The sequence below is a fragment of the Danio aesculapii genome, chromosome 10, assembly GCF_903798145.1.
Source record: "Danio aesculapii chromosome 10, fDanAes4.1, whole genome shotgun sequence".
NCBI classification, from domain to species: Eukaryota; Metazoa; Chordata; class Actinopteri; order Cypriniformes; family Danionidae; genus Danio; species Danio aesculapii.
In genome coordinates, this window is record NC_079444.1 from 25,820,978 (window position 1) to 25,846,229 (window position 25,252).

Genomic DNA, 25,252 nt, shown 5'->3' on the forward strand with positions numbered 1-25,252 from the left:
TTCCCCACTGTCCAAAGACATGTGGTATAGGTGAATTGAATAAGTTAAATTGCCCATAGTGTATGTGAGTGTGTGCAAGAATGTGTGGGTCTTTCCCAGTGTTGGGTTGCAGCTGGAAGTGTATCCGCTGCGTAAAACGTGCTGGATAAATTCCACTTTGGCGACACAAGATTAATAAAGGGACTAAGCCTAAAAGAAAATGAATGAATGAATATATTTATAAATATACAGTCACTGGCCAATTTTTTAGGCCCACCTGTCTAACTGTTTGTTAACGCAAATTTCTAATCAGCCAATCATATAGCAGCAATTAAATGCATTTAGGCATGTAGACATGGTCAAGACGATCTGCTGCAGTTCAAACCGAGCATCAGAATGGGGAAGAAAGGTGATTTAAGTGACTGAACGTGGCATGATTGTTGGTGCCAGACAGGCTGATTTGAGTATTTCAGAAACTGCTGATCTACTGGGATTTTCACACACAACCATCTCTAGAGTTTACAGAGAATGGTTCAAAAAGGAGAAAATATCCAGTGAGCGGCAGTTCTGTGGGCACAAATGCCTTGTTGATGCCAGAGGTTAGAGGAGAATGGCCAGACTGGTTCAAGGTGATAAAAAGGCAACAGTAACTCAAATAACCACTCGTTACAACCGAGGTATGCAGAAGAGCATCTCCGAACACACAACATGTCCAACCTTGAGGCAGATGGGCTACATCAGCAAAAGACCACACCGGGTGCCACTCCGGTCAGCTTAGAACAGGAAACTGAGGTTACAATTTGCACAGGCTCACCAAAATTGGACAATAGAAGACTGAAAAAGCGTTGCCTGGTCTGATGAGTCTCGATATCTGCTGCCATATTCGAATGGTAGGGTCAGAATTTGGCGTCAACAACAAGAAAGCATGGATTCATCCTGCCTTGTATCAACGGTTCACGCTGGTGGTGGGATAATGTTGTGGGGGATATTTTCTTGGCACACTTTGGGCCCATTAGTACCAATTGACCATCGTTTCAATGCCACAGCCTACCTGAGTATTGTAGCTGACCATGCCCATCCCTTTATGACCACAGTGTTTCCATCTTCTGATGGCTACTTCTAGCAGGATAACATGCCATGTCATAAAGCGCGAATCATCTTAGACTGATTTCTTGAACATGACAATGAGTTCATTGTATTCAAATGGCCTCCACAGTCACCATAGCTCAATTCAATAGAGCACCTTTGGGATGCGGTGGAACGGGAGATTCCACTGCATAAAATGTATTCAGTCCTCTCTGAATACTAAAATAATCCTGGATAAGAACCAAAATCACAATAATACTGAGTCATAGTACAGCATATATTTATTTATATTTGTGCATTAAGCAAGATTGGTAACACTAGGCAGTAACCTATCATGTGAACAACGAGGATAGATGGAATATGACGTTCAGATGCATAAAGGAATTTACCATTGTTGCAACAATAACGTGTTCTCCAAATCCTTATGAATACAACTGAGAGGATGAAACATACATGATTACTGTAACACGATTTTACAGTGTGTTGACTTTATGATATGTAGTGTTTACTTTGGACTTTATCCACGTTTATAAAAAAACACACCCTTCAACCTGCTTCTTTCCTCACACAGTTGCCTCATGGGCAATGTAAAACGTGACTAAAAAGTTAAAAAAGTTGTAAATAATTGCATAGTAACCTTTATTAAAGACATTAGGTTGCATGATGGAAATGACATCTTTTTTTTATGTTGGACCTACCAACGCAATCTCGTGGCAATTCGTAACTTTTTGATTTATTTGCTAATTCGTAATCATTTGTTCAATCTCATTCATACTTTTTAGCAGTATTTGCTCATCCCACAATGAGAGTTAGGGGTGGGGAGTGTGGGCATACCTCTTTTTAAAAAATGGTACATTTTCATACGAATGAAACTGTATGAATTTGTACGAATTAGCCACTTTTCTGGCAATACATAAAATAGTTTTGCTTCCTTGTGAGATTGGGCTAGAACTACAGGTAAATTTAACGGAATAAGGCAGAATGAAAGGTCTAGAATCGCAAAAAGTGGGCTAATGCTCCTCCATATATGAAAGAGGAGCAGAGCAGCGAAAAACTACAGGAGTGTCACACTTGACTGAGTGTAAATCACTGTGAATGATAACGCTGAACCCCGTATTCTCCTAAAAGAGACAATCATCCCTGAGACTACCAAACAACAAAACTTGATATTTGGATCATCACCCTGCACTTTACCTTCACCACAGTTGAACTCTGAGGTCAAGAGGACAAACTTCTTCCTCCTCTTCACTTTTAAGACTGTTATAATCTGCTTGTTTCATCTTCGTTTGTTTCATTTATTTCCTCTTCACACATATAACGCATGTATGTCAATTCCTCATCCTCTTCTACATCCTCATTCTCTCCATCTTTCTCTGCTTCTTTGTTTTGGTTCTTTTCTTCCTTGCAATCAAGGTTTCCTGCTTGTTTTCCATCACCCTGTTCCTCACTCTCAGATTCGCCGGCTTCCTCTGATACGGAGTACATCTCCCCTGGGTTGTTTGGCCCTTTGCAGTTCAGTTGATGGCTAATGGTCTTGTTTGGGACAGAACCATCCGCTAGGTTGCTACAGCCAGTGGGTTTCCAGGCTTTGGGTCCCCCTACCTGGATTATGGTGTTGGTGATGCTCTGCAGTCTCATTTTGCCCTTCAGGGTACTTCCAGTTGAAGTAGAATTGCACTTCAGAGCATTCTCAGGATACACAAGGCTTGAGTCTGCTGTATTTCCTTTTGAGGTCGACATGGCAGTTTTAGTACCCTTCATCATTCCCATCACCTCGTATCGGAAACTGGAGATGTCTTGCTTAAGTTCCTTTAACAATATTCAGACATTGCACAATCAAAACACAGTTCAATTATATCACACCACACAGTCAAATAATCTAAAGGAGTTATTTTGAAAAATGTTGGAAACTGGTAACCATTGACTTTCATAAAATATGGAATATTATATATATATATATATATATAATGATAATATATATATATAAATACAAAAGAAGAATAATAAATAAATGAAAATAATAATAAATAAATGAAAATAATAATAAAATAAAACCCAAATAATTTTTGTTTTTACTACTATGAAAGACGCAGTGGTGCAGTAGGTAGTGCTGTCGCCTCACAGCAAGAAGGTCGCTAATTCGAGCCTCGACTGGGTTAGTTGGCGTTTCTGTGTGGAGTTTGCATGATCTCCCTGTGTTGGCGTGGGTTTCCTCCGGGTGCTCCGGTTTCTCCCACAGTCCAAAGACATGTGATACAGGTGAATTGGGTAGGCTAAATTGTCCGTGTGTATGAGTGTGTGTGGATGTTTCCCAGAGATGGGTTGCAGCTGGAAGGGTATCTGCTGCATAAAAACATGTGCTGGATAAGTTGGCGGTTTATTCCGCTGTGGCGACTCCTGGATTAATAAAGGGACTAAGCTGGAAAAAAAATGAATGAATGAACTATGAAAGTCTGGCTCCAGCCACCCGGCCTCGGAAAAGTGAAAGAAAATGAATGAATGGATACTATGAAAGCCAATGGTAACCGGTTTCTAACATTCTTCAAAATATATTTTTTCACAACAATCCCTTTAAAGCACCCCATCTTATTTAAAACATTTAAATTGTAATGATTAGTAAATTATAATGTAATGAATTAAGAAAATATATATTAAAAAAAATTAATAAATATACATTTCAGTTTATGAATAAATATTCAAAATGTAATATAAATCATCTGTTTTATTTAAGCATTTTCTTGACAAGTATCTATGTAAAAACAGTTACAGTGTTATACTAAAATGATAAGAAAGGTTTATAAATTGAAATGGAGCTTAAATAAGCTAAAATTATTTATGTAAGATGAAAAAATGTTTAATATTTAAAGAAGAAAATTAAAATTAGCCTTAGCTACCGAGAGTTAAGTTTCAGCTAAACTTTAAAAATGTAACCCTTGTAGAAATACTTAAAACAACAAAAATTCAAAAAACATAATATAAATATAATAAATAAAAAGCCATTGTATATCGGTTGATTATGATAATGGTGGGTTGACTGTACAGTGTACCACATTCAAATAAACCATACACGATTTACCTTAAAGTTATCTTCTGTTAATCCCTCTTCTTTTTTGGCATCTCTGATTCTTGCTGCCACATACCGTTTAACCAGGTTTCTTAGTACCTCCTAAAATGAGATTTGAGATCAATTTGATTATGAAGCTATAAAAAATGCAGCCCATAAAGACTTCGAGATCTCAAAGCGTATTTAAGAGAATATTAATTTCTAAATTCAGAAACACTTTATTTACAGTATGAAATACAAAGATGCCATGCAAAGTGCTCTTTGTAGACAGATTCAATGATCGGTTGCTTTGAAAGAGACACCATTACCTGATACTGGCGGTTTGTGCGGACGTTTTCAGCAGCTCTTATCTGAACAAAACAGAATAAAAGCGAATAGCTGTATTGATTTTTTTAAAACAGATTGCTTTAATACATAGCAGTGAAAACCAAAGGCATTATTTAGGTTATTCCGTATTAGATTTTTAATATTGACTGCTGAATACAGGTTTATAGAAAACTATTTATCTGGAAATATATATGTGTGTGTGTGTGTGTGCTTACACACGTATTCTGTCGAAATATGAATATGAAATTTGATGAAATATGAATGAATACAATATAACATAGGAAGAAAGTGGCATCTTACCCCAAGTGATCCAAGCGTCTCTGTTCTTTTTCGTTGTTTAATTTTGAAGCAGTGGGTCTTTATCCATCTAATGAGGTACCACGCAGATTTTGGACTTGGGACGACATTGAAGGGAGGAGGTAAAGTGCCGCCCTCTTCAAAGTAGCTCATCCAAAGCTTAGTTCTAGCAAACTTCCACTCGATATCAGCATGGTCCTGTGGACAGACCAAGAGTAGAGCTAAATGTGCCAATCAAACCTCTAAATTGAAAAATACTGAAGAATAATTGAACATCAATCAGTTTTGCAAATCAAAGGTATATAAATCCAAATTTAAATGTTTGTAATTTATGCTTTCTGTATTTTGTGATTCATGTTTTTATTTTGTATTTTTCCCAGTTTATTTATGCTTTTGAATTGCATTATGGGACCTTAATCTTTCTTCCAACAACGTTTAACTTTGAAAGTAAAAAAAAAAAAAAGACTTTTATTAACATTTTTAATAGTTTAAAGTGATATATTATCTGGGTTTATGTTGTATATTACAGTACAAAAACCTTGTAATAAAATGCTAGTAAATTTTTAAATTATATCAGTGTTTCTCAACCACGTTCCTGGAGGACCACCAACACTGCATGTTTTAGATGTCACACCCATTACAGGTCTTTCAGTCTCTGCTAATGAGCTGATGATCTGAATCAGGTGTTTTTGGTTAAGAAGACATGGGCTGCGTTCGAAATTACATACTTCCATACTATATAGTACGTTAAAAACAGTATGCGAGCCGAGTAGTATATTTAGAATTTATAGAATTCGAAAAACAGCATGCAAGAAATACCCGGACGACCTACTACTTCCGGCCAGATTCTGAAGTGCGCATAGGATGGACGCTACGCTATCCCATGATGCACCACGAGAGAATTCATGAATGAGAGTGAAGTGACACAACTGATGCGGGTTGGTCACGTGATGATGACAAAATGGCAGATGTAGCACATCTGAGTTCCATTCATACTACTGACATTCATACTGTATCAGGGTATATGCAGGAACCTTAAAGGTAATTTCAGTACCTTTTTAAGACTTCGTAAAAGACCTTGTCAGAATATTTTAAGACCTCATCACCATTTCAAGTTCTAATCAGTATCAAACCTTTAACTTTAATAAACAGTTGTTAATAAACAGTTGTAGTTAAATTAATGGAGCACAACCATGCAACAGAACTCAGATAAGCTCAGAAGAAACAAAGCTTGAAATAATTAATCACGCGGTTGTTTTCAGCGACAGGCTTCAGCCACTGTTTAAACTCATCTTTCTCCAACCAGGAGTACGCAAACTTACATTTTGCCATCTGTTTCACTTTATGGTTTCGCTACACATGGAGAGCGTCACATCACCTTCCTGCATTTGTCGCAAATTACGTGACATCACCTGGACGGAGGAGCTTGGCCGGACGTGCCCTGGCCTGCGCATGGATCAAGCACACCGTTAATAATATTAGGAGGAAAATAAATATATTTATGGTTTTTTGGAGTCAAACACTTTGGACAACGATTGAACAAAATTTAAGACCTTGTAAAAACGCGATTAATACTTTTAAATACCTTTTAAGGGCCTTAATATTGTCATAATTGGTTTATCAACTTTTAATACTTTTTAAGACCCCACGGACACCCTGTGTATAGAACGTACTTTTGTAACAACCAACTAGTATGTTTAAATTCAAACGCAGTACCTACTGAGTAGTAGGCGATTACGGGCACAGCCAGGAAAATGTGAAGAGCTGGTGGTCCTCCAGGAACGTGGTTGAGAAACACTGCTCTATATATATTTCTTATACATTATACTATTATACAGACTACTAAAATGTCACTTTGTTAAACTGTTGAACTTTGTTAGAGTGGAATTTTCAACATCAAAAGTCAACAGAGCAGAGATCAACATCCCATAATGCAATTCACAACTGTAAATAAATGTAAAACACTTGTGAATCACAAAATACAGAAACTGTTAACTAACAGATTTTTTTTTACAGTGTACAGTTTAGGATGATTACTAAAATATGTGATAGGAAAAAAGTCATAATGTATAGCGCTTACAGCAATATGTTGGTAGGAATTATTCATCATGGCAATAAGCATATTAAGAAGCACCACCAAAGAGATTATGCTGTAGGTCCCGAACATCGTGGCTCCAACAAACTCGGTAAAGTCGTGTTTGGCATCAACATTGGTCACATGCAGGGCAACAAGTCCAAATATGGACCAGAACAATGATTGAAGTGTCTCAAACATACTGTAAAAAACAATAAAAAACATAGCATCACTTTTTAATTCAAAGCAAGCAGATTAAATGTTAAATCTGTAGATCTGAGAAAGATCCTCACGTTGTAAATGCATTGTTCTGCTCTGAGCAGCGGATACCCTTGCATGTGACGTTGTTGCTTGTCATTTTGCCGTCAGATTCATAATAGAAATAGAGCTGATTAAGTCCGTTTGCAAAGGCGAGCAGCACCAGGCAGTAAATGAAGAGGAATTTGAGGATGTCCAGCAGCATTCGGCCCAGGGAGATCTGAAGAGGGCCCAGGTGAGAGTTGGCAGTGAAGAGTGAAATCAGTCGTAGAGAGCTAAATATGTTAGCAATGGCGAATAAGGCCTCGCCCACCAAGGCGGGATGCCACATGTCCCATTCGTCCCGACACTGGTTGTTATACTGCAGAAAGTAAAAATGTGTAAATTTTCTGTAAATATATCAAACCTCAATCTTTGGTTAGTAATGTGCCTTGCTACGCACTTCATTTAGACAACTTTATAGATGATTTTCTCAGTATTTCGATTTTTTTTTTACTGGATTCCAGATTTTCAAATATTTGTATCTCAACCAAAAATTGTACTTTGTGAAGTTTAATATTAAACTACTTTCGAGAGGAGCATGTGCCCACATTAGCTAATCGCGATCCTCCAATCAAAGGATCCCCAGTCACTGTATATATACTAATTTCCTTTCTACAACTATCTTCGTCTGAAGACCCCCTTCTTCCACCTTTATCCAAAATAGGCGGCACGGCGGACCAGTGACTAACACTGTTGCCTTACAGCAAGAATACCATGGGCTCCTGGTTCTTGCCGGGCCATCTGGTATTTCTGTGCGGAGTTTGCATGTTCTCCCCGTGTCCACGTGGGTTTCCCCCGAGTTCCCTGGTTTCTTACCACCAGCCAAATATGCTCTATATTATAGACAAATAAGCTTAAGTCTCTTCCTAAATGTCTTGCTCCCGAGAAGTTCACCTTAGGTTCAGCAGCAGGGGAGTTTTGAGATCGACCTGAGCTCAATCTCCCCTCGCCCTGCAAAAGAGAAGGAACCCTGAGCCCGAGGATACCTTGAGGTCTGGGCTCTCTCCTGGGACAGCACACCAAACAAGCTATTTATTAAATTATGAGCTAAGTGTGAACTCTTGAAATTAAAAAGTCTATATCAATGTAAAACGTATTTATTAAAAGTTTAGATGATGTATAAATCTCAAATTGCAAAAACTGACTTGGTCCAGCGTCGCATATGAGCTTTCATGTTAATGTTTGCGGATCAATGTGTGAATATAAGGCTCAGTTAAATCTGTTCATCATATGAAGTGAACATGTCTCTTCAGAAGACTTGGATTAAACTATTTATTACTATGGCTTTTTTTTTCATTATGTAGCATCAGAGCTGAGTGAATTTTTAACTTGAGGCCAAAGAAATCACTTAGATTAGTTTGATTTGTATTCCAAAGATGGGCGAAGGTCTTGCATTTGAAATGTTGTATTGCAAGTAATGAACGCTTGGTGAACAACGTAGACTTAAAAATAAATCAGACACTTGAACAGCAGTGTATGATTTGCTTTCCTCACAATAATACTGATACAGTTTCTGATCATACAAAAACAAATCCTTCAGTTTGTAAACCATAGAATCCATTTTTATGTTTTATGTTAAAAATATGGAGAAAGACCAAAACAATCGTGAATTCAATTTTAACCCATTACCTTGCTGAGAGCAACAATCTTCAAAGAGATGGTGGCCAGATATAGAGAATTCATGACAAAGTCCATGAGGTTCCACCAGTCGTGAATATAATCCTGAAAGCCACCGTCCCACATTTGTTTGATTTCTGCCCATACAAATCCTGCAGAGCAAAGAGAGTCAAGAAAATGAGTTGAAAACTAATCAAAACCCAAACAGTTCAAACATGACTTTTTCCACCACAGATTACCTAAAACCCAGGGCAGAATCATCCATTCAACAGTAGTGGGTGCTAGGTTCTGCCTTAAGTTTTCGTTTTTGCAGTCAGAGTTCTCGTCTTGGTCGACGAGGTTGCGGTTTACATGTTGAGACGCCAGAAGTAGGAGGAAGAGGAAGGTCAGATAGGATGCAGTGTGGCATATAAACTTGATAAAGGGTTTTCGGATGAACAAGCCATAATGGCTCTTGGGGGCTATCAGATAGAAGAGCGAGAAGAAAGGGAAGAGGAGTCCGATGAAGATGCAGGTCATGAACTTGCTGGCCCAATGGCGGCGTCTCCAGCCTGGAAACTCATCATACCAGCGAGATGCGAGCAGCTGCTGACAGTTTGGCTGTGCTACAAACTAACCACAGAAGAAAATAACAAAAGAGATTAGATTGACATTGAATGAATTGACTGTTAATGTGAAGACACACAGTTGAAGTCAGAATTATTAGCCCTCCTGTGATAGGTTTTTTATACAAGTATTACCCAAATGATGTTTAACAAAGCAAGGAATTTTTCACAGTATTTCCTATAATATTTTTTCTTCTGGAGAAAGTCTTATTTGTTTTATTTCGGCTAGAATAAAAGCAGCTTTTAATTTTTTGAAAAAACATTTTAAGATCAAAATTATTAGCCCCCTGAAGCAAATTTTTGGATTGTCTAAAGAACAAACCATCGTTATACAGTGACTTGCCTAATTACCCTAACTTAATTAACCCAGTTAAGCCTTTAAATTGCACTTTAAGCTGTATAAGTATCCTGAAAAATATCTAGTAAAAATACTAAATACTGTCATCATGGCAAAGATAAGATAAATCAGTTATTAGAAATTAGTTATTAAAGCTATTATGTTTAGAAATGTGTTGAAAAAATCTGCTCTCCATTAAACAGAAATTGGGGAAAGAAATATACAGGGGGCTAATAATTCAGGAGGGCTAAGTATTCTGACTTCAACTGTACAGTACATGTAATGCAGAGAGATTTTGCCAGAACATTAATTGAATTATCTGCTTGCATTTTCCCACTGGAATGTGCAGCAAAGCAAAGTCATTTTCTATAATGTACAGAGACTGTCACCGTTTTCTGCAGTTGCATAAGAAACGCTCTCTGTGGGAGAAGGCAAATAACGGAGCCATGTCCTAATGAGAAACAAGTGCCTTTTGAAAAAGAGCAAACACAAAAAGGCTTACAGTGACACACTGTTCTTTTCTCTCGGGCTGCTCTATCTGGTTCTCATCATATCTGGTTTAAATCCCTGTATGGAGCTTTTCTGCACCTTTTGACAAACCATCTGGACCACACATGGTCCGCAGCAAGCCAAACACTGAGTCATGTGTGAATTAAATATGAATACATGTGATTGTCATTTTGTGATGTCAACTGGAGTAATCTTGCAGTTTTACCAAACCAGAGTATGTTGTTAGAAAATATGTAAAAATATATATGCTTAATATATTATAATTAGAAACTTAATTAAATTAAATGTATGTTTGTTTGTTTTGTTTATAAAAATTATTTTATTGAAACATATTTTTGTAAATAAAAAATGTAACAAATATAAAGACAGTATTTGTATATAATAGTTTAAGTAGGTACAGTATAAATAGTAATATTAATATTGCAGCACAGCAATATTAGTAAATATTTACAATTAAAATATTAATTTAATATTAATAGTTTTAAAATGTAATTAATCTATTAATGGCAAAATTTATTTTCAGCATACCTTCAGTTTACAATGCCACACGATCTTTCAGAAATCATTAAACAAGCTGATTTGCTAAATATGAAACATTATCATTGTTGAAAACACTTACAGCACTCACTGCTTAGCATAATTGAGTACTGCCCATTTTGAAAATATATTTATATTATAATATTTTTATCTATTTCTCAGTGAATATAGGCAATGTATTTTGGTGCATTTAAACAAAACATTTATTAAACAGATATATTTATTCAAATAATATTTTAGTCATCAAACATATTTAGAATTTGAAAGATAATATAATTAAATTCAAGCAAAATATTGTAAAAAAAATAAATTACAATCTAAAAAAATCAACTATATTTTAAAAATTTTTGCTTCTTGAATTTTTCCTCCTTTTTTTTTAATTTGTATGTAATATTTTTCTATAACATATAAATTTGGGTGTACTCATTTTTGGACCGTTACCGTAAGTTATTTTGTTACTGTAGATAAGCTCCAGATTTGGCTCCAGTACTGACTAATCTAATGTATATGCACTAATAGTATATTGTATGGCTGCCTATTAAAAATATGAATTTAAAAGATTTGTGAGGGGTGTACTTATATATACTGAGCACTGTATGTGCATTTTTTGTATTCTTTAATGAATAAAAGCTCTAAAGGACAGCATTTTAAAATTATAATTATTTATAATTATGTTCATTCAAAACGTAATATATTGTTAAATTGAATTACTAATTTGCATTTAACTTAACACATGGAACAGTTAATGCACTGACCAGCGAAACTGCATTTTATGTTTGTTTAAGACAAAAAAATGAAGGTGTTCAACCGAGCGTGCTGTCATATGTGTTTGTGATCCACCAGTCATTTTTCCATGGCAGCAATGCTTCTATTAAATGACAGAATCCCCTACTCATAAGTATCACTTCTCTATTTTCAATCATGTTTAAACAACCACATGCATACAGTAATATACTGGACAAATGCAAATGCAACAAATAAAAGCAAAACACAGGCAACAGGCCGGTTTATGATTCTGACAGTATGATATCCTTGGATAAAAATATCACGGTTTCACAGTATTGTGATTACTGCCCTAAAATATATTATTTTTAAATGTCTGGGTAAAAAACAAAAACTTTTTCCCGCTTTGAACACAATATATTCAATATATATATATTATTTTGAGCAAAATTTAAAACATTTTAGATAAATTTAGATAAATACTTCAAATGAATCATTGACTTCTGCTGTCTTCATTAGTTTCAAAAACACAAAGTACTTCACAATTTAAAACTGCATCTTCGGATAGCTTTTCTGCTGGAGAGACTGTTGTCCTAAAAAAAGAAAAAGAAAGTAAAAAAGAAAAGTACATATACCGTAGGAACGATATTGCAGAAAATTTTGGCGGTTTTCATTTTTCCAAACTGCGGTCTACCTTGAAAACAGTTATCGTCCCATGCCTAAACACAAATTTAAACTACCAAAAAAGCTATTTCCCTGAACTTTACAAACAGAAATAGATTGCAATGCTCATGTCAACAGTAGGGGGCAACATTGATCCATATAATGCTACAGCGACTCCAGTAGGAATAACACAAACTGCCTTCTAGAAGTCAAAATATTCTAGTCGACTTCCACTAAATAGATTTAAAACACAACACCACCTGAAATGTATTATCCACACTGCACAAAATACACTGCATTGCTAAATCAACAGCGCAGCCATCCAAACCCAGTCCCTGACAACTGAAACAAACAGCCAAACACCTGTGTTTGCAATAATGACCCTTTGTGGTGTGCCTGAGTGCCGTTTCAGTCTGAAGTGATACTTTTATGCCACTGCTAATGATACAGAAGCACTTTTGGATTGTTTTCAAAGTTTTTTTGTTGTCATGAATTCCAGAGAGCTCAAAACTCACCTCTTTCTGATGATACTTGATGGCCAGTTTCAGCCTGGCCAGATCATTAATTCCTTCATCCTCCAGAAGATTTATATCATCTTTGTAATTCAGAATCAGCTCGAGCTCTCTGGAGCTGCGTGTTTGGTCGAGCAGGTCTTTGGCGAACTGTTTACATTGCTGGGAAAGCTCTTCGTACTCGGACTTGAATTCGTTTTCTACTTTGCTGAGCTCCTGGAGTTCCCAACTGAGCTGGAAGGCCGTCAGGAAGGGGTCCTCGCTGGAGAGGGCGACAAGTGATGGACTAGCTAGGGCCCGGTAGATGTTGAGACGGGATCGGGAGTGTCTCAGGCTGTCCACGTCTGAGCTGGACACGCACTCCATGCAGTTACAGCGTACCTGGTGGGGCTGTGGCATGGAGACACCCTTCTGTACCAGCATCTTGATGATCTCATAGTTGTTAGTGTGTGCGGCCAAGATTATGGGTGTGATGTCAGGGGTAAAATCAGAAAACTGCTTGTCCAACAGGATAGGAGGTACCTAGAAAAAGTACAGATAAGTGCTGGTAAAAATAATGCCCACTCCGAATTGTTTACAACTATAGTCTTTTTTTGGTGTCACATCATAGCTGGGGGTGTGGCATGGGGGTGGAGTCAGCGTGGGGAGAATTAATAGTTCCCCCTTGACTGGAAATAAAGTTAACCAGGAGTTGTACCAAAAACAATATGAATAATAAAACTATTAAAATAATAGTTACTATTAAAATTATAAAGCATCCTCATCCTAAGTCTAATAAGTCTTTTGTAATATAATATAATAATACCTTTTATATAAGTCTAATAAGTCTTTTGTAATATAATATAATAATACCTTTTATATAAGTTTAATAAGTCTTTTTTAATATAATATAATAATACCTTTTATATAAGTTTAATAAGTCTTTTGTAATATAATATAATAATACCTTTTATATAAGTTTAATAAGTCTTTTTTAATATAATATAATAATACCTTTTATATAAGTTTAATAAGTCTTTTTTAATATAACATAATAATACCTTTTATATAAGTTTAAATAGTCTTTTGTAATATAATATAATAATACCTTTTATATAAGTTTAAATAGTCTTTTTTAATATAATATAATAATACCTTTTATATAAGTTTAAATAGTCTTTTGTAATATAATATAATAATACATTTTATATAAGTTTAAATAGTCTTTTTTAATATAATATATTAATACCTTTTATATAAGTCTAATAAGTCTTTTGTAATATAATATAATAATACCTTTTATACAGTCTTTTATAAGTCTTTTTAAATACAATATAATAATACCTTTCATATAAGTCTAATAAGTCTTTTTAATAACAGCCTTAGCCCTAACACCTAATCCTGACCCTACCTGTCTATTGGTGGATGAGGCAGGGATGCATTTTTCAGCCGTTTCTTAACACAACAATTAAACCAAAAGGGCATTTCACAAAATGCAGAATGGGGGACGAAAGGGTGAAATGCTGTGCTTTGTAATGCAAGATGGAACGAGTAGTTATCATACCGGGTTTTGTATGTTTATTTGGATGTATATAAAACTTAATATCATGATTTTTAAACTTATTAGAAGTGCAAAATGTCACACAACAACATTTTAACATTAAAGCAAGCAAAAAGAAATAAAAATAATTGCAAAAAATCAACATAAAATCCATTTTAATGGTTTGTTTTCCACATCTGCATAAATGGATATGATATTTTTTTGGATGTTCCCAGTAATGTGGAACAAGTCAATACATATCTAAACATTCTTATAATTGAAAAGTGAAAATAACAATTTGGGCTTGTTATCATTTACTGACCATCATGATGCTTCAAATCTTTTTTTTCTTATTATTATTAAATATATATTTGCTGGTAGCTAGCTCTCTGCAACTCTCACAGGGTCGCCAACTGAAGCTAAACAGGGCTGTGCCCGGTCAGTATCTGGATGGGAGACCACATGGGAAAGCTTGGTTGCTGCCAGAAGTGGTGTTAGTGTTATCCGCGCGTTCCGCGTCTGGTGTGAACAGAGCGTCACTGCTCAGTAAGTGTCATCTTTTAGATGAGACGTTAAACCAAAGTCCTGACTCTCTTTGGTCGTTAAATATGGTGGAGGGTCGTTAAATACTAGTGGTGGATGAGGAAATTTCCCCCATTGTGTAAAGCACTTTGAGTGTCCAGACAAGCGCTATATAAAATGTAAGGAATTATTATTATTGTTATTATTATTATAAACTCATAACAAAACAGTAACACTTATAAAAAAAGTTTTATGCATCTTTGAAACACAAATACATTTTTATTGAAATCTAACATTTCTGTCTCTCTATATTCACTTAAAACTGACACTTCAAAACATTAGTAAAGTTGTCCAAATCTTCTGAAGAGAAATGAACAGTACGTGTGATGAACAGTTTGGCTTTTATCCACATAAATGTAAACACTGTCAGACATAAATAGAAACTTTTGATGTGCAAGAACAAACCTCATTGGTTCTTGTGAAAGCTTGAATGTGTCATGTGACATGCAAATATGAACCTCAGTGGTATTCATATTAATCAAGCTTGCTTGTGTTGGTCACTGGTCAGTTTTTTTATTAGAATAAAAGCAAATCATATAATATGATCATGTCTCTTCAGAAGAATTGTATTAAACAGATTTATGATATAAGATTTATGAATGTTTCAAAGTGAATAGACCTTCAGCAGACAGACAGAAATCTCTCAGATTTTATTATTTGTGTTCTGAAGATTAACAAAGGTATTATGGATTTGGAAGTACATGTGAGTGAGTAAATGAAGACAGCACATTTTGTTGTTGAAATTAGCAAAAACTACTTTAAAACATATTCACAGGCAAAACAAGTATGCTTTTCTTATCCTGTTTGCAAATACAGTATAATTTTAATAGACTTAATTTCCCAGATGTGTCTTATTTAAAAGATGTTCAAATATATTTGCCTCAAAAATTTCTTTCAAAACAAGACTTGAATGACTTAATTTCACAAATGTATCTTTTAATGATTTTACATAAAGTAACAAAACTGATAATAATATATATTTTTGTTTGTTTTTTTGCTGTGCCACAAGCTATTATTGTGACCTCCGCACTTAAACAAAGGAGGCTGCAAGATGTCTGCCACTATAATAAATGAATGGCAAGTCAAATCAATCAGTGGCCATCTAAACTCCACCCCAGGCTGCAGTTTTGTATGCAAGCAAGAGATACACATGTATAGATAAAAACCTACTTGTGTGAAGTTATAACTGGCTTTTTAACTGGAAGCCAAATCTTTCATTCCTCTTGCCACTATATTGATTGTTGTCATTTCTCTCATTCATTTCTCTGTTATGGGTCCTCCTCCATATAAAACTGACTTTAAATGAATGTTTCTCTAAAAATGTTTATGTTGTTAATAGGCTTGGCCCGGTATATGATTCTGACGGTATGATAATGCATTCCGTTGCCTTGTACTTGTACATGTGTAATGACAATAAAGCTGAATCTAATCTAATCTAATCTAAATATTGGATAAAAGTATCACGGTTTTATGGTATTGTGATTACTGCTCTAAAATATATTCTTTTTAAATGTCTTTAAATGTTTTTTCCCCTTTGAACACAATATATTTTATTTTGATTAAACAATCAAAATATATATTGCTTAAGGGGGCTAATAATATTGAGCTAATAAATAGGTTTCAAAATATTTAAATCTGCTTTTATTTTATTTTATTTTATTTTATAAAACAAATAAGCCTTTCTCCAGAAGAAAAAATATTCATCATTTGGTAAATAATTATATATAGAATAAAAAATTCACAGGAGCGCTAATAATTCTGACTTCAACTGATAATTGTTAAATTAAATTAAATTGTTAAATAATCATGACAATTATGGCCAAAATAATCGTGACTATGATTTTTCCCATAATCAAGCAGCCCTAATATATATATATATATATATATATATATATATATATATATATATATATATATATATATATATATATATATATATATATATATATATATATATATATATATATATATATATATATATAGTAGAAGGCCGTATTAATATAATCTATAATATGTACAATTGAAATCAGAACTATTAACCCCCCTGAATTATTAGCCCCCCCCCACCCCTCCCCTGCTTATTTTTTTCCCCAATTTCTGTTTAAAAGAGAGAAGATTTTTTCAACACATTTCTAAACATAATAGTTTTAATAACTCATCTGTAATAATTTATTATTTATTTTATCTTTGCCATGATGACAGTAAATAATGTTTTACTAGATATTTTTCAAGACACTTCTATACAGCTTAAAGTGCCATTTAGATGCTTAACTAGGTTAATTAGGTTAACTAGGCAGGATAGGGTAATTAGGCAAGTTATTGTATAACGATGGTTTGTTCTGTAGACTATCGAATTAAAAATAGAGCTTAAAGGGGCTAATAATTTTGCCCTTAAAATGGTTTTTAAAAAAATTTTAAACTGCTTTTATTTTAGCAGAAATAAACAAATAAGACTTTCTCCAGAAGAAAAAAACATGATCAGACATACTGTGAAAATTTCCTTGGTTATAAGCATCATTTAGGAAATATTTAAAAAAGAAAAAAAAAATCAAAGGGGGTTTAATAATTCTGATTTTAACTGTAAGATACAGTAAGATACAGCTGTTTAGATATTTGGGATCTGTAATGTTTATTATTAATAAAGTAAAAAACTAATCATTTGAAATTTTATGACAAATTAAAAATCAGCTTATATATACACAAGTATGAGAACGTATTAATATAATCTATAATATAAGTATTAAGAATTTTATGGATCGTTTATATGGATCAAAATAGTAATGATAATATTGTTACTATATTGACAATGTTAAAAGGCTTCTACTATATTTTAATTGTTTCCAAAATCAAGAAGTGCATGCTCAGTGCATGATTCAATTATTCTGTTATCCCACAATCTAAATATCCAATTTTACTCAACAAGCATATATGACAAATTCCTCTTATTTTTCTACAAGACACAGCAGCATGATGATCGATTCGCTACACTGTGTGGCGCTAAAGTCTTTAGCACTTTATCTGCAGCAGAGGTCATAGCGCTTCAAACTAAGTGGAAAATTACTTAATCCTCAACCGCAAGATGGTGAGAAGCATACAATGCAAGCCATTTTCATCTTTATGCAAAAGCAGCTCAAAGCGCTATTAAGAAGAATTCAACTTTCAAAACTTTTAATTAAGCAGCCCGGTCTACAGGGTAAAAGATTAGAGCGCCAGGTACCACTGCGACATTGTCTGCGACACAGTTTGGACATAATCTGCACATTTACAGTCTCTCCACAAAAGAAAAGATTACCAAGGCAACTGGGGATTCCTGCATGTGTAAGTTTGAATTGAAAGGAAGGACCCAAGAGATGCTACAGCAGGTGAGACATCAAATGGTTTCGGTTCACATTCTGAAGTACATTTGTCAGTGATTGCTGTCTTACCTGCATGCCCCCGCTGGGCTTCTTATGGTTCAAAAGCAGCTCCACGGCCCCCACCACTTCCTTTCGAATGGCGTGTAAAAGCGCATCCCCCACATACACGTTAAAGCTGAGCAGCAACTCGATGATTTCCAGATTCTCGTTCTCGATGGCAATCAACAGAGCCGTCCGCCCCAGAGGATCGATGCAGTTGATGTTGATTTTGAAGTAGATCTCTGCTTCTATGAGTGCCTGTTTGACGCTGCCATAGTCGCCTTTCTCCACAGCCCACAGGTAGGCCTTTTCCAGCGGTGACAGCTCAGACTCGGATCGAACTATCCGCAGCGGGATCCGGTCCCTGTACAAGAAGTTTTCCGTTCTGCGAAAGTATTGCTGTGACATTGCTGCTATGCCTTCATGTGAGACGACTGGGGCTTGGAAAGAGATGGATACAGAGATGCTGGTAAATGAGGGCAGGATTCGTGCATTATGGAGGAAATGGCTTTAAGCATTGGAAACCGTAAAAATCTCCACACCCAACATCCCATTAGTATGACACTCAGACCTCATTTGCTTGGTTTTCTGTTTTATTAGATTGTGTTTTGTTGAAGGCTACAGTGAAAACCTCAGATTCTTCTAATGGCACATGTTAATGGAGTCAAGAGAGCATGTGGTATAGATTATGGCATAAATATATGCAATGACCAGGGTTTTGTTAGCTTCTCAGTACCTTTAACGCCACACTGAGTACATTTACATGGACACTAATAATCCAAAATTTTTAATAAGATTAAGACAATACTCTGATTAAGAGTCTACCATGTAAACAGCGATTTTTGAATAATTGGTTACACTTCATTTTGATGGTCCGTTTGTTAAATTTAAGTTATATTGCTAATACATGCCAACAGCAGTATCAACCGATATTAAGCAGACAGTCTACTAATACTCAAAGGGATCATCCAAATAAAGTGGTACTGACTAATTTAATCTAATTAACGTCATATTTGAACTAAACCGAAATCGGATTAAGACTTGTGGAGCATGCCGATTTTAGTCGCATTATTGAAGTTCAGTACAGACATGTAAACACCGCATTCAAGCTATTTACTGCCATGTAAGACTTTTCGCCGCATTTTGCGACAGGATAGTCCATACACACATGAGTGTTTGACACTATTCTCTGCACCTACTGCATCAGTGAAGGACCACAGACACCCGTGTCACCAAATGTGGAGATTTTTTCTCATACGGTGTGCGGTATCAAATTCAATTAAAACTACGCTAATCCAGCAGTTTATACTCGCATCCAATATCTCGTTTGTCAAAGGGGCATGCATAAAATGTTCATTGAATGAAAGTGAAAGTGCCAAATTAAAAATGAGACACCCGAAGTTACATGAAACTCCAAAAGAAATAGTGGATAGTGCTGTGACACAATGATGTTAATCGAATTATGTGCTATAACATGTAAAACATGTGAATAAAACATGTGAATCATGAAAGGAACATTCAAAAAGCAACTCGTGTAAACACCTTAATAATATTATTTTCTTATTCCGATTGAGGCAAATATTTAGATTACTGGTGTCCATGTGAATGCACTCAGTGTTATCAATAAAATCTCTGCGGCTGTTTATAAAGCATCTTATTAGAAATACTGGGATTGGTTTTGCTTTTCTTTACCACACAAATGAGCTCTGTAAAAATGTCATTTTGTTAGCCATCAATTGAACAAATGTGATGGAAAATCTGATTTTGAGCTACTATTTAAGGGATTTTTGTAATGGGTTTTCAATAAAAAAAAAGATTATAGTGTGAGTTTTTAACACAAGTCAACACAATATATTCATTCATTCATTTACTTTTCGGCTTAGTCCCTTGATTAATCAGGGGTCACCACAGCGGAATGAACCACCAACTTATTCAGCAAATGTTCTACGCAGCGGATACCCTTCCAGCTGCAACCCATCACTGGGAAGCACTCATACACTCTCATTCACACACATACACTTTGGACAGTTTAGCTTTCCCAATTCAACTACAGCACGTCTTTGGACTTGTGAGGGAAACTGGAGCACTCGGAGGAAACCCATGCGAACACTGGGAGAACTTGCAAACTCCACAGAAAAATGCCAACTGACCCAGCCGAGGCTTGAACCAGTAACCTTCTTGCTGTGAAGTGACAGTGTTACCACTGCGCCGCCCAACATTGTACATTGTATTCTATAACATTATTTACTTATGTTCTGTAATGCCCACTTGACGAGAGCAGTAGTTCTTAATTTCAGTCCTCTGTCCTTTCTTACTTAAAACACCTGATTCAGATCATCAGCTCATTAACGGAGAGATCCATGAACTGATCCATAATAATAATAATTCAGGTAATAATTTTGAGTTACTTATATGTTATTGTAGGGGTTTTTTGCCTCTTAAAGTGCGGGTAACCATTGACCTTCATTTTATTTATTACTAAAATCCGCATTTTAAAAATAAAAATGCTAAAAATCTTAATTTCATTTTTTATTCATACATTCATTCTCCTCCAGCTTAGTCCCTTTATTAATCAGGGATCACCACAGCGAAATGAACCGCCAACTTATCCAGCATATGTTTTACACAGCGGATGCCCTTCCAGCTGCAACCCAATACTGGGAAACACCCATGTACTCTAACATGCACACATTACGGCCAATTTAGTTTATTCAATTCACCCATAGAGCATGTCTTTGGACTGTGGGGGAAACCTTAGCACCTGGAGGAAACCCACACCAACACAGAGAGAACATGAAACACAGAAATGCCAACTGACCCAGCTGGGACTCGAACCAGCGACCTTCTTGCTGTGAGGCCACAGTGCTAACCACTGAGTAACAGTGCTGTGTTTGGGACATTAGATAAATTTTCTGTTAATTTACTCAGTGTCAGGCCAATCAAAATGTAGGTGACTTTCTTCTTCAGTATGACATTAAGGGTACACAGTCAGGTAAAAATTGTGAGTTACCTACATGTTTTTGTTGCTGTTTTAACTCATAAAGTACCGGTTGCCATTGACTTGCATTTTATATATCACCAAGGACCACATTTTTAGCTAAAGGTCTTTATTTCATTTCTACTGAAGAAAAAAGTCAGCTACATCTTTCTAAATGGATACCATGGTTACCTCACAGAGTCAACCAAGAAGGTTGCTGGTTCGACTCTCAGCTGGACCTGGAGGCCTTTTTGTGTGGAATTTGCATGTTCTCCCTGTCTACATGAGTCTCCTCCAGATGCTCCATTTCCCACAGAGTCCAAAGACATGTTGTATAGCTGAACAGGATAAACTAAACTTGGCCATAGTATATGAATGGGTGTGTGGGTGTTTCCTGACACTGAGGGTTATATTCTCAGTGCTGGGTTGTGGCTGTAAGGCCATCCGCTGGTACAACAAGTGCCAGAGTAACTGGCAGTTCATTCCACTGTGGCAAGCTGAATACAGCTGAAGGAGAGTGAGTGTTTCTGTGTGAAGAACTTTTAAAAACATAATTACAGACTCACCCTATTTAAAATTGTCCTCTTAAAATGATTCTGATACAGACTATCAGAGTTTTTATTTTCTTAAAAAACTGAAAGTTACTTGAAGCCTAATGGTGGTGACAAAGGAGTCACTCAGATTGTTTTCTGAAGGAAACCAGGATGATACTAACTTCCAGGTTGGCCTACAAAAATAACTCAAGACTGAAGCACTCCATAGACCATGTGTATCAGTTGCTTGTTGTTGCTAAAATATTTAGTTTGAGAATAACAGTTATTTTTTTAGGACCTCACAATTTTGTATTGGTCTAAATGATGTTAAATAAACTTGTGACTGCATCCCAGAGATCTCTGTGTATTCTGGAATATATCTACAGAACATTTTCATGAACTGTGTTCAAATTACTATAAGAGCTTTTGGGTGAAGTGTTTATCAGTCATATGATATGACATGTTACACACCCCAAGTCAGTCCTGAGACCTGGTTTATGATGACAGCAGCCATACACAAATACTTTCTTTTACCACGTCAATAAATTTAATATTGCTCTCTTGTACGCTGTCATTAAGATTAATGAAGGAACAACAAGGGTCATTCGAGTCTGTTATTTTTATATATGTCAGCTAGATATGAGCTAAATATTGATATATAAACAGCTATAACCTGTAAACAATAATATTTTATGGTTGTTGTTTTCCTTGGTCTTCTGATGAAGCATCATGGTCCTTGCTCCTTGTTTCTCATATTTGTACATTTTTCAAAGACATTCTTGTGGTACAATTGCTCTGTCAAATTAATTGTGTAAAGCTTAAACGTTTGCTACTCTTCTCCATTTTTAATCAATCTGTATATTAGACTGTACCTAAAAACTGCTATTAACACTTTGGGCATTGTAACTGCTTGGTTGATCTTTTGTCCATATAGTTTATGAAACTCAAAATTTGTTTAGTGTTGTCTTGAACAAAAGTTAACCAAATAAACATTTTTTTTTATTAGAGTGTACGCTAAAGGGTTAATACAAATAATCCTGAAACACATTTTCCGATCACAATTAAAATATCTACAATCCATGAACTTATTTGTATGAAACATGTTTAGGCATAAACAATCTAAAATGAGCATCAATACGTCCTTGCTTAAGTAGCACTTGATATGAAATCATATTATTAACTGTAGGTCTGTAATAGTTGGTGAGTGTTTAGTAAGTTAAGTGATAAGTGTTTTGCTGTGCTGTTTTGTATGCACTAAGAGTTGGCAATGGGGAAAATCCATTGTCTATTCAATAACTGACCCATAGGCCACTCATGATTCCCCTTATACCATTTCATTTGTGAAAGCTACATATTTGATTTAAATAAGCCCCAAAAAATGCAGTTCTGGGTTCATTTTAAACTTCAAGAAGACCTTGGATGAACTTACAACTAATTCAACGAAAAAAAGTGAAAAATTCTTCCCAATTTTTGGACTGCTACTTCTTATATCTGAATTATGATATTATTTTGTTGATTAATGAAACTTTTTACCTGCTGAACAGGTTTTTACTGTATTCATGAGCGGCATTTTGGGAATGTGCCACTTCTGCTTGATGAACACAGACGGATCAGTGCGCAGTGCGCTCTCCAGTCCCTACTCATCACTGCCGGAGGCTGTGTCTCAAAATACAGCAAGCTGCCTACATCAGCACCATTTCTGGCCATAGATGCTTTCTGCCGCTGTGCGAGTTAGTAAAATGACCAAAATAATACCGTATGCGCACAATATGATGCCCGTGCATGATGCAGGTACTGTAGGCAGCTTGCGTTATTGTGAAAAATCAAGCTACAATTCAGATGGCGGTGCAGTTCATGTTAAACAGACAATAATTCGAGTATTAATGTTTTAAAATGCCACATCAGTAACCTCAATCAGAGAGTGAGATTATAACTGTAATATTGTCACTTTAGTTGATTCAAAATGCCAATTGTGTTGTTTCCTTCCCCCGTGATACTATAAACCTGCATGAATGACTTTTTTCGGTGTTATACAGATAGAAATGTAATGACAGTCTCTAGTCACTTTCTGTGTAGACAAGATAAGCAATAAAGTAAACGGTGACTGAAGCTGTCAGTCGATTCCCTTATAACGAAAGAAAGTCAGCTTTAGAACAACACGAGGGTGAGCAAACAACAGCATTTGTATTTTTGGCTGAAAACCCCTTCTATAAAATAACGGCATCTCACCTCACCTGTTGGTTTTGGATGTTGCACTGACTCGTGACTGATTCCGTCTAACTAACGTACAACAGGTGCCCAGCGCGAAGAAAACCCGTTACACTCCAACCGCCTCCACAGAGAAAAAAGCGCGAAAATGCGCAACGATGGAAATAGAAAGCAGGAAAATAATATCCATTTGGACGCGCGGCGAAGCCCAATGATCCTCTCATTTCGCATTCAAGATGGAGCTAATCTGCAGAGTTTCCCAAAGCCAAACATGTTAGTTGCCTCCATAAAGTGCGCGCCTGAGATCTGTAGTCGTTTATCATATTCTCTTGCCCATGCAGGTGTCATCACACTTTGATGTGACGCTTTCTCAGCTTTCGTTAAGAGTTATTTTGATCATTGAAGAGACTTGGAGCGCAAAGGCTACCAGATGTCCTGTCTGCAGTCTCTCTCTCTCTCTCTCTCTCTCTCTCTCTCTCTCTCTCTCTCTCTCTCTCTCTCTCTCTCTCTCTCTCTCTGTCAAATTCAATTCAATTCAATTGTTGTTTTAATGGCATGACAAATGTTACAAATGTATTGCCAAAGCATTTATAGAGTTCACATAAAAAAGAAACATACATATATTCATAAAAAACAGTACACATAATAGATAGTAGTAGTAGTAGTAGTAGTAAAAAATGATGTATGTATGTATGTATGTATGTATGTATGTATGTATATATGTATGTATGTATATATGTATATATATATATGTGTGTGTGTATGTATGTATGTATGTATGTATGTATGTGTGTGTGTGTGTGTATATATATATATATATATATATATATATATATATATATATATATATATATATATATATATATATATATATATATATGTATATATATGTATATATATGTATATGTATATATATGTATATGTATATATATGTATATGTATATATATATATATATATATATATATATATATATATATATATATATATATATATATATATATATATATATATATATATATATATATATATATGTACATATATATATAATAATAGTCCATAATATAATTAATAATAATATATAATTAATAATATAAAAATATTCCAGATACATATTGTGTTATTTTAACTCAAATTTGGCTAAAATACAGACAAACCCAGCTGCTGAATTAAAATATAAATTTAAAACAAAACTTTGATTGAAACCTCTCAGCTTTTTTTGATTTTCCTGATAATCAAACATTCAACAGCTATAAAGTGTAAAAACAATATTGTAGTGTTATGCACTGATTATTATGATGTTGAGCTTATAAAATGATGGCCAAGAGGCATTTGGATCAGTTCACTCACTGAATCCTGCATGTGTTCTTGTTAAATAGTCTTACATATACAGTACAATAAAGTGCAAA

At 35.2% G+C, this 25,252-nt stretch overlaps 1 protein-coding gene across 2 annotated transcripts; it reads right to left on the reverse strand.

Moving 5' to 3' along the window:
• Positions 1-1,328: 1,328 nt before the first annotated feature.
• Positions 1,329-24,247, reverse strand: trpc4a (transient receptor potential cation channel, subfamily C, member 4a). 2 transcript variants are annotated; one of them, XM_056467006.1, is made up of 11 exons: positions 23,872-24,247; positions 18,158-18,567; positions 12,635-13,153; positions 8,984-9,356; positions 8,757-8,896; positions 7,121-7,446; positions 6,834-7,029; positions 4,757-4,951; positions 4,438-4,479; positions 4,142-4,231; positions 1,329-2,874 (listed from the first exon to the last, which is right to left on the reverse strand). In XM_056467006.1, the coding sequence occupies exons 2-11, from the start codon at positions 18,533-18,535 to the stop codon at positions 2,326-2,328; spliced, it is 2,808 nt and encodes a 935-aa protein (XP_056322981.1). In that variant the 5' UTR covers positions 18,536-18,567; positions 23,872-24,247; the 3' UTR covers positions 1,329-2,325. The 2 variants fall into 2 exon arrangements, with proteins under 2 accessions (XP_056322981.1, XP_056322982.1); XM_056467007.1 differs by having other exon boundaries at positions 23,867-24,247.
• Between the last annotated feature and the right edge of the window lie 1,005 nt (positions 24,248-25,252).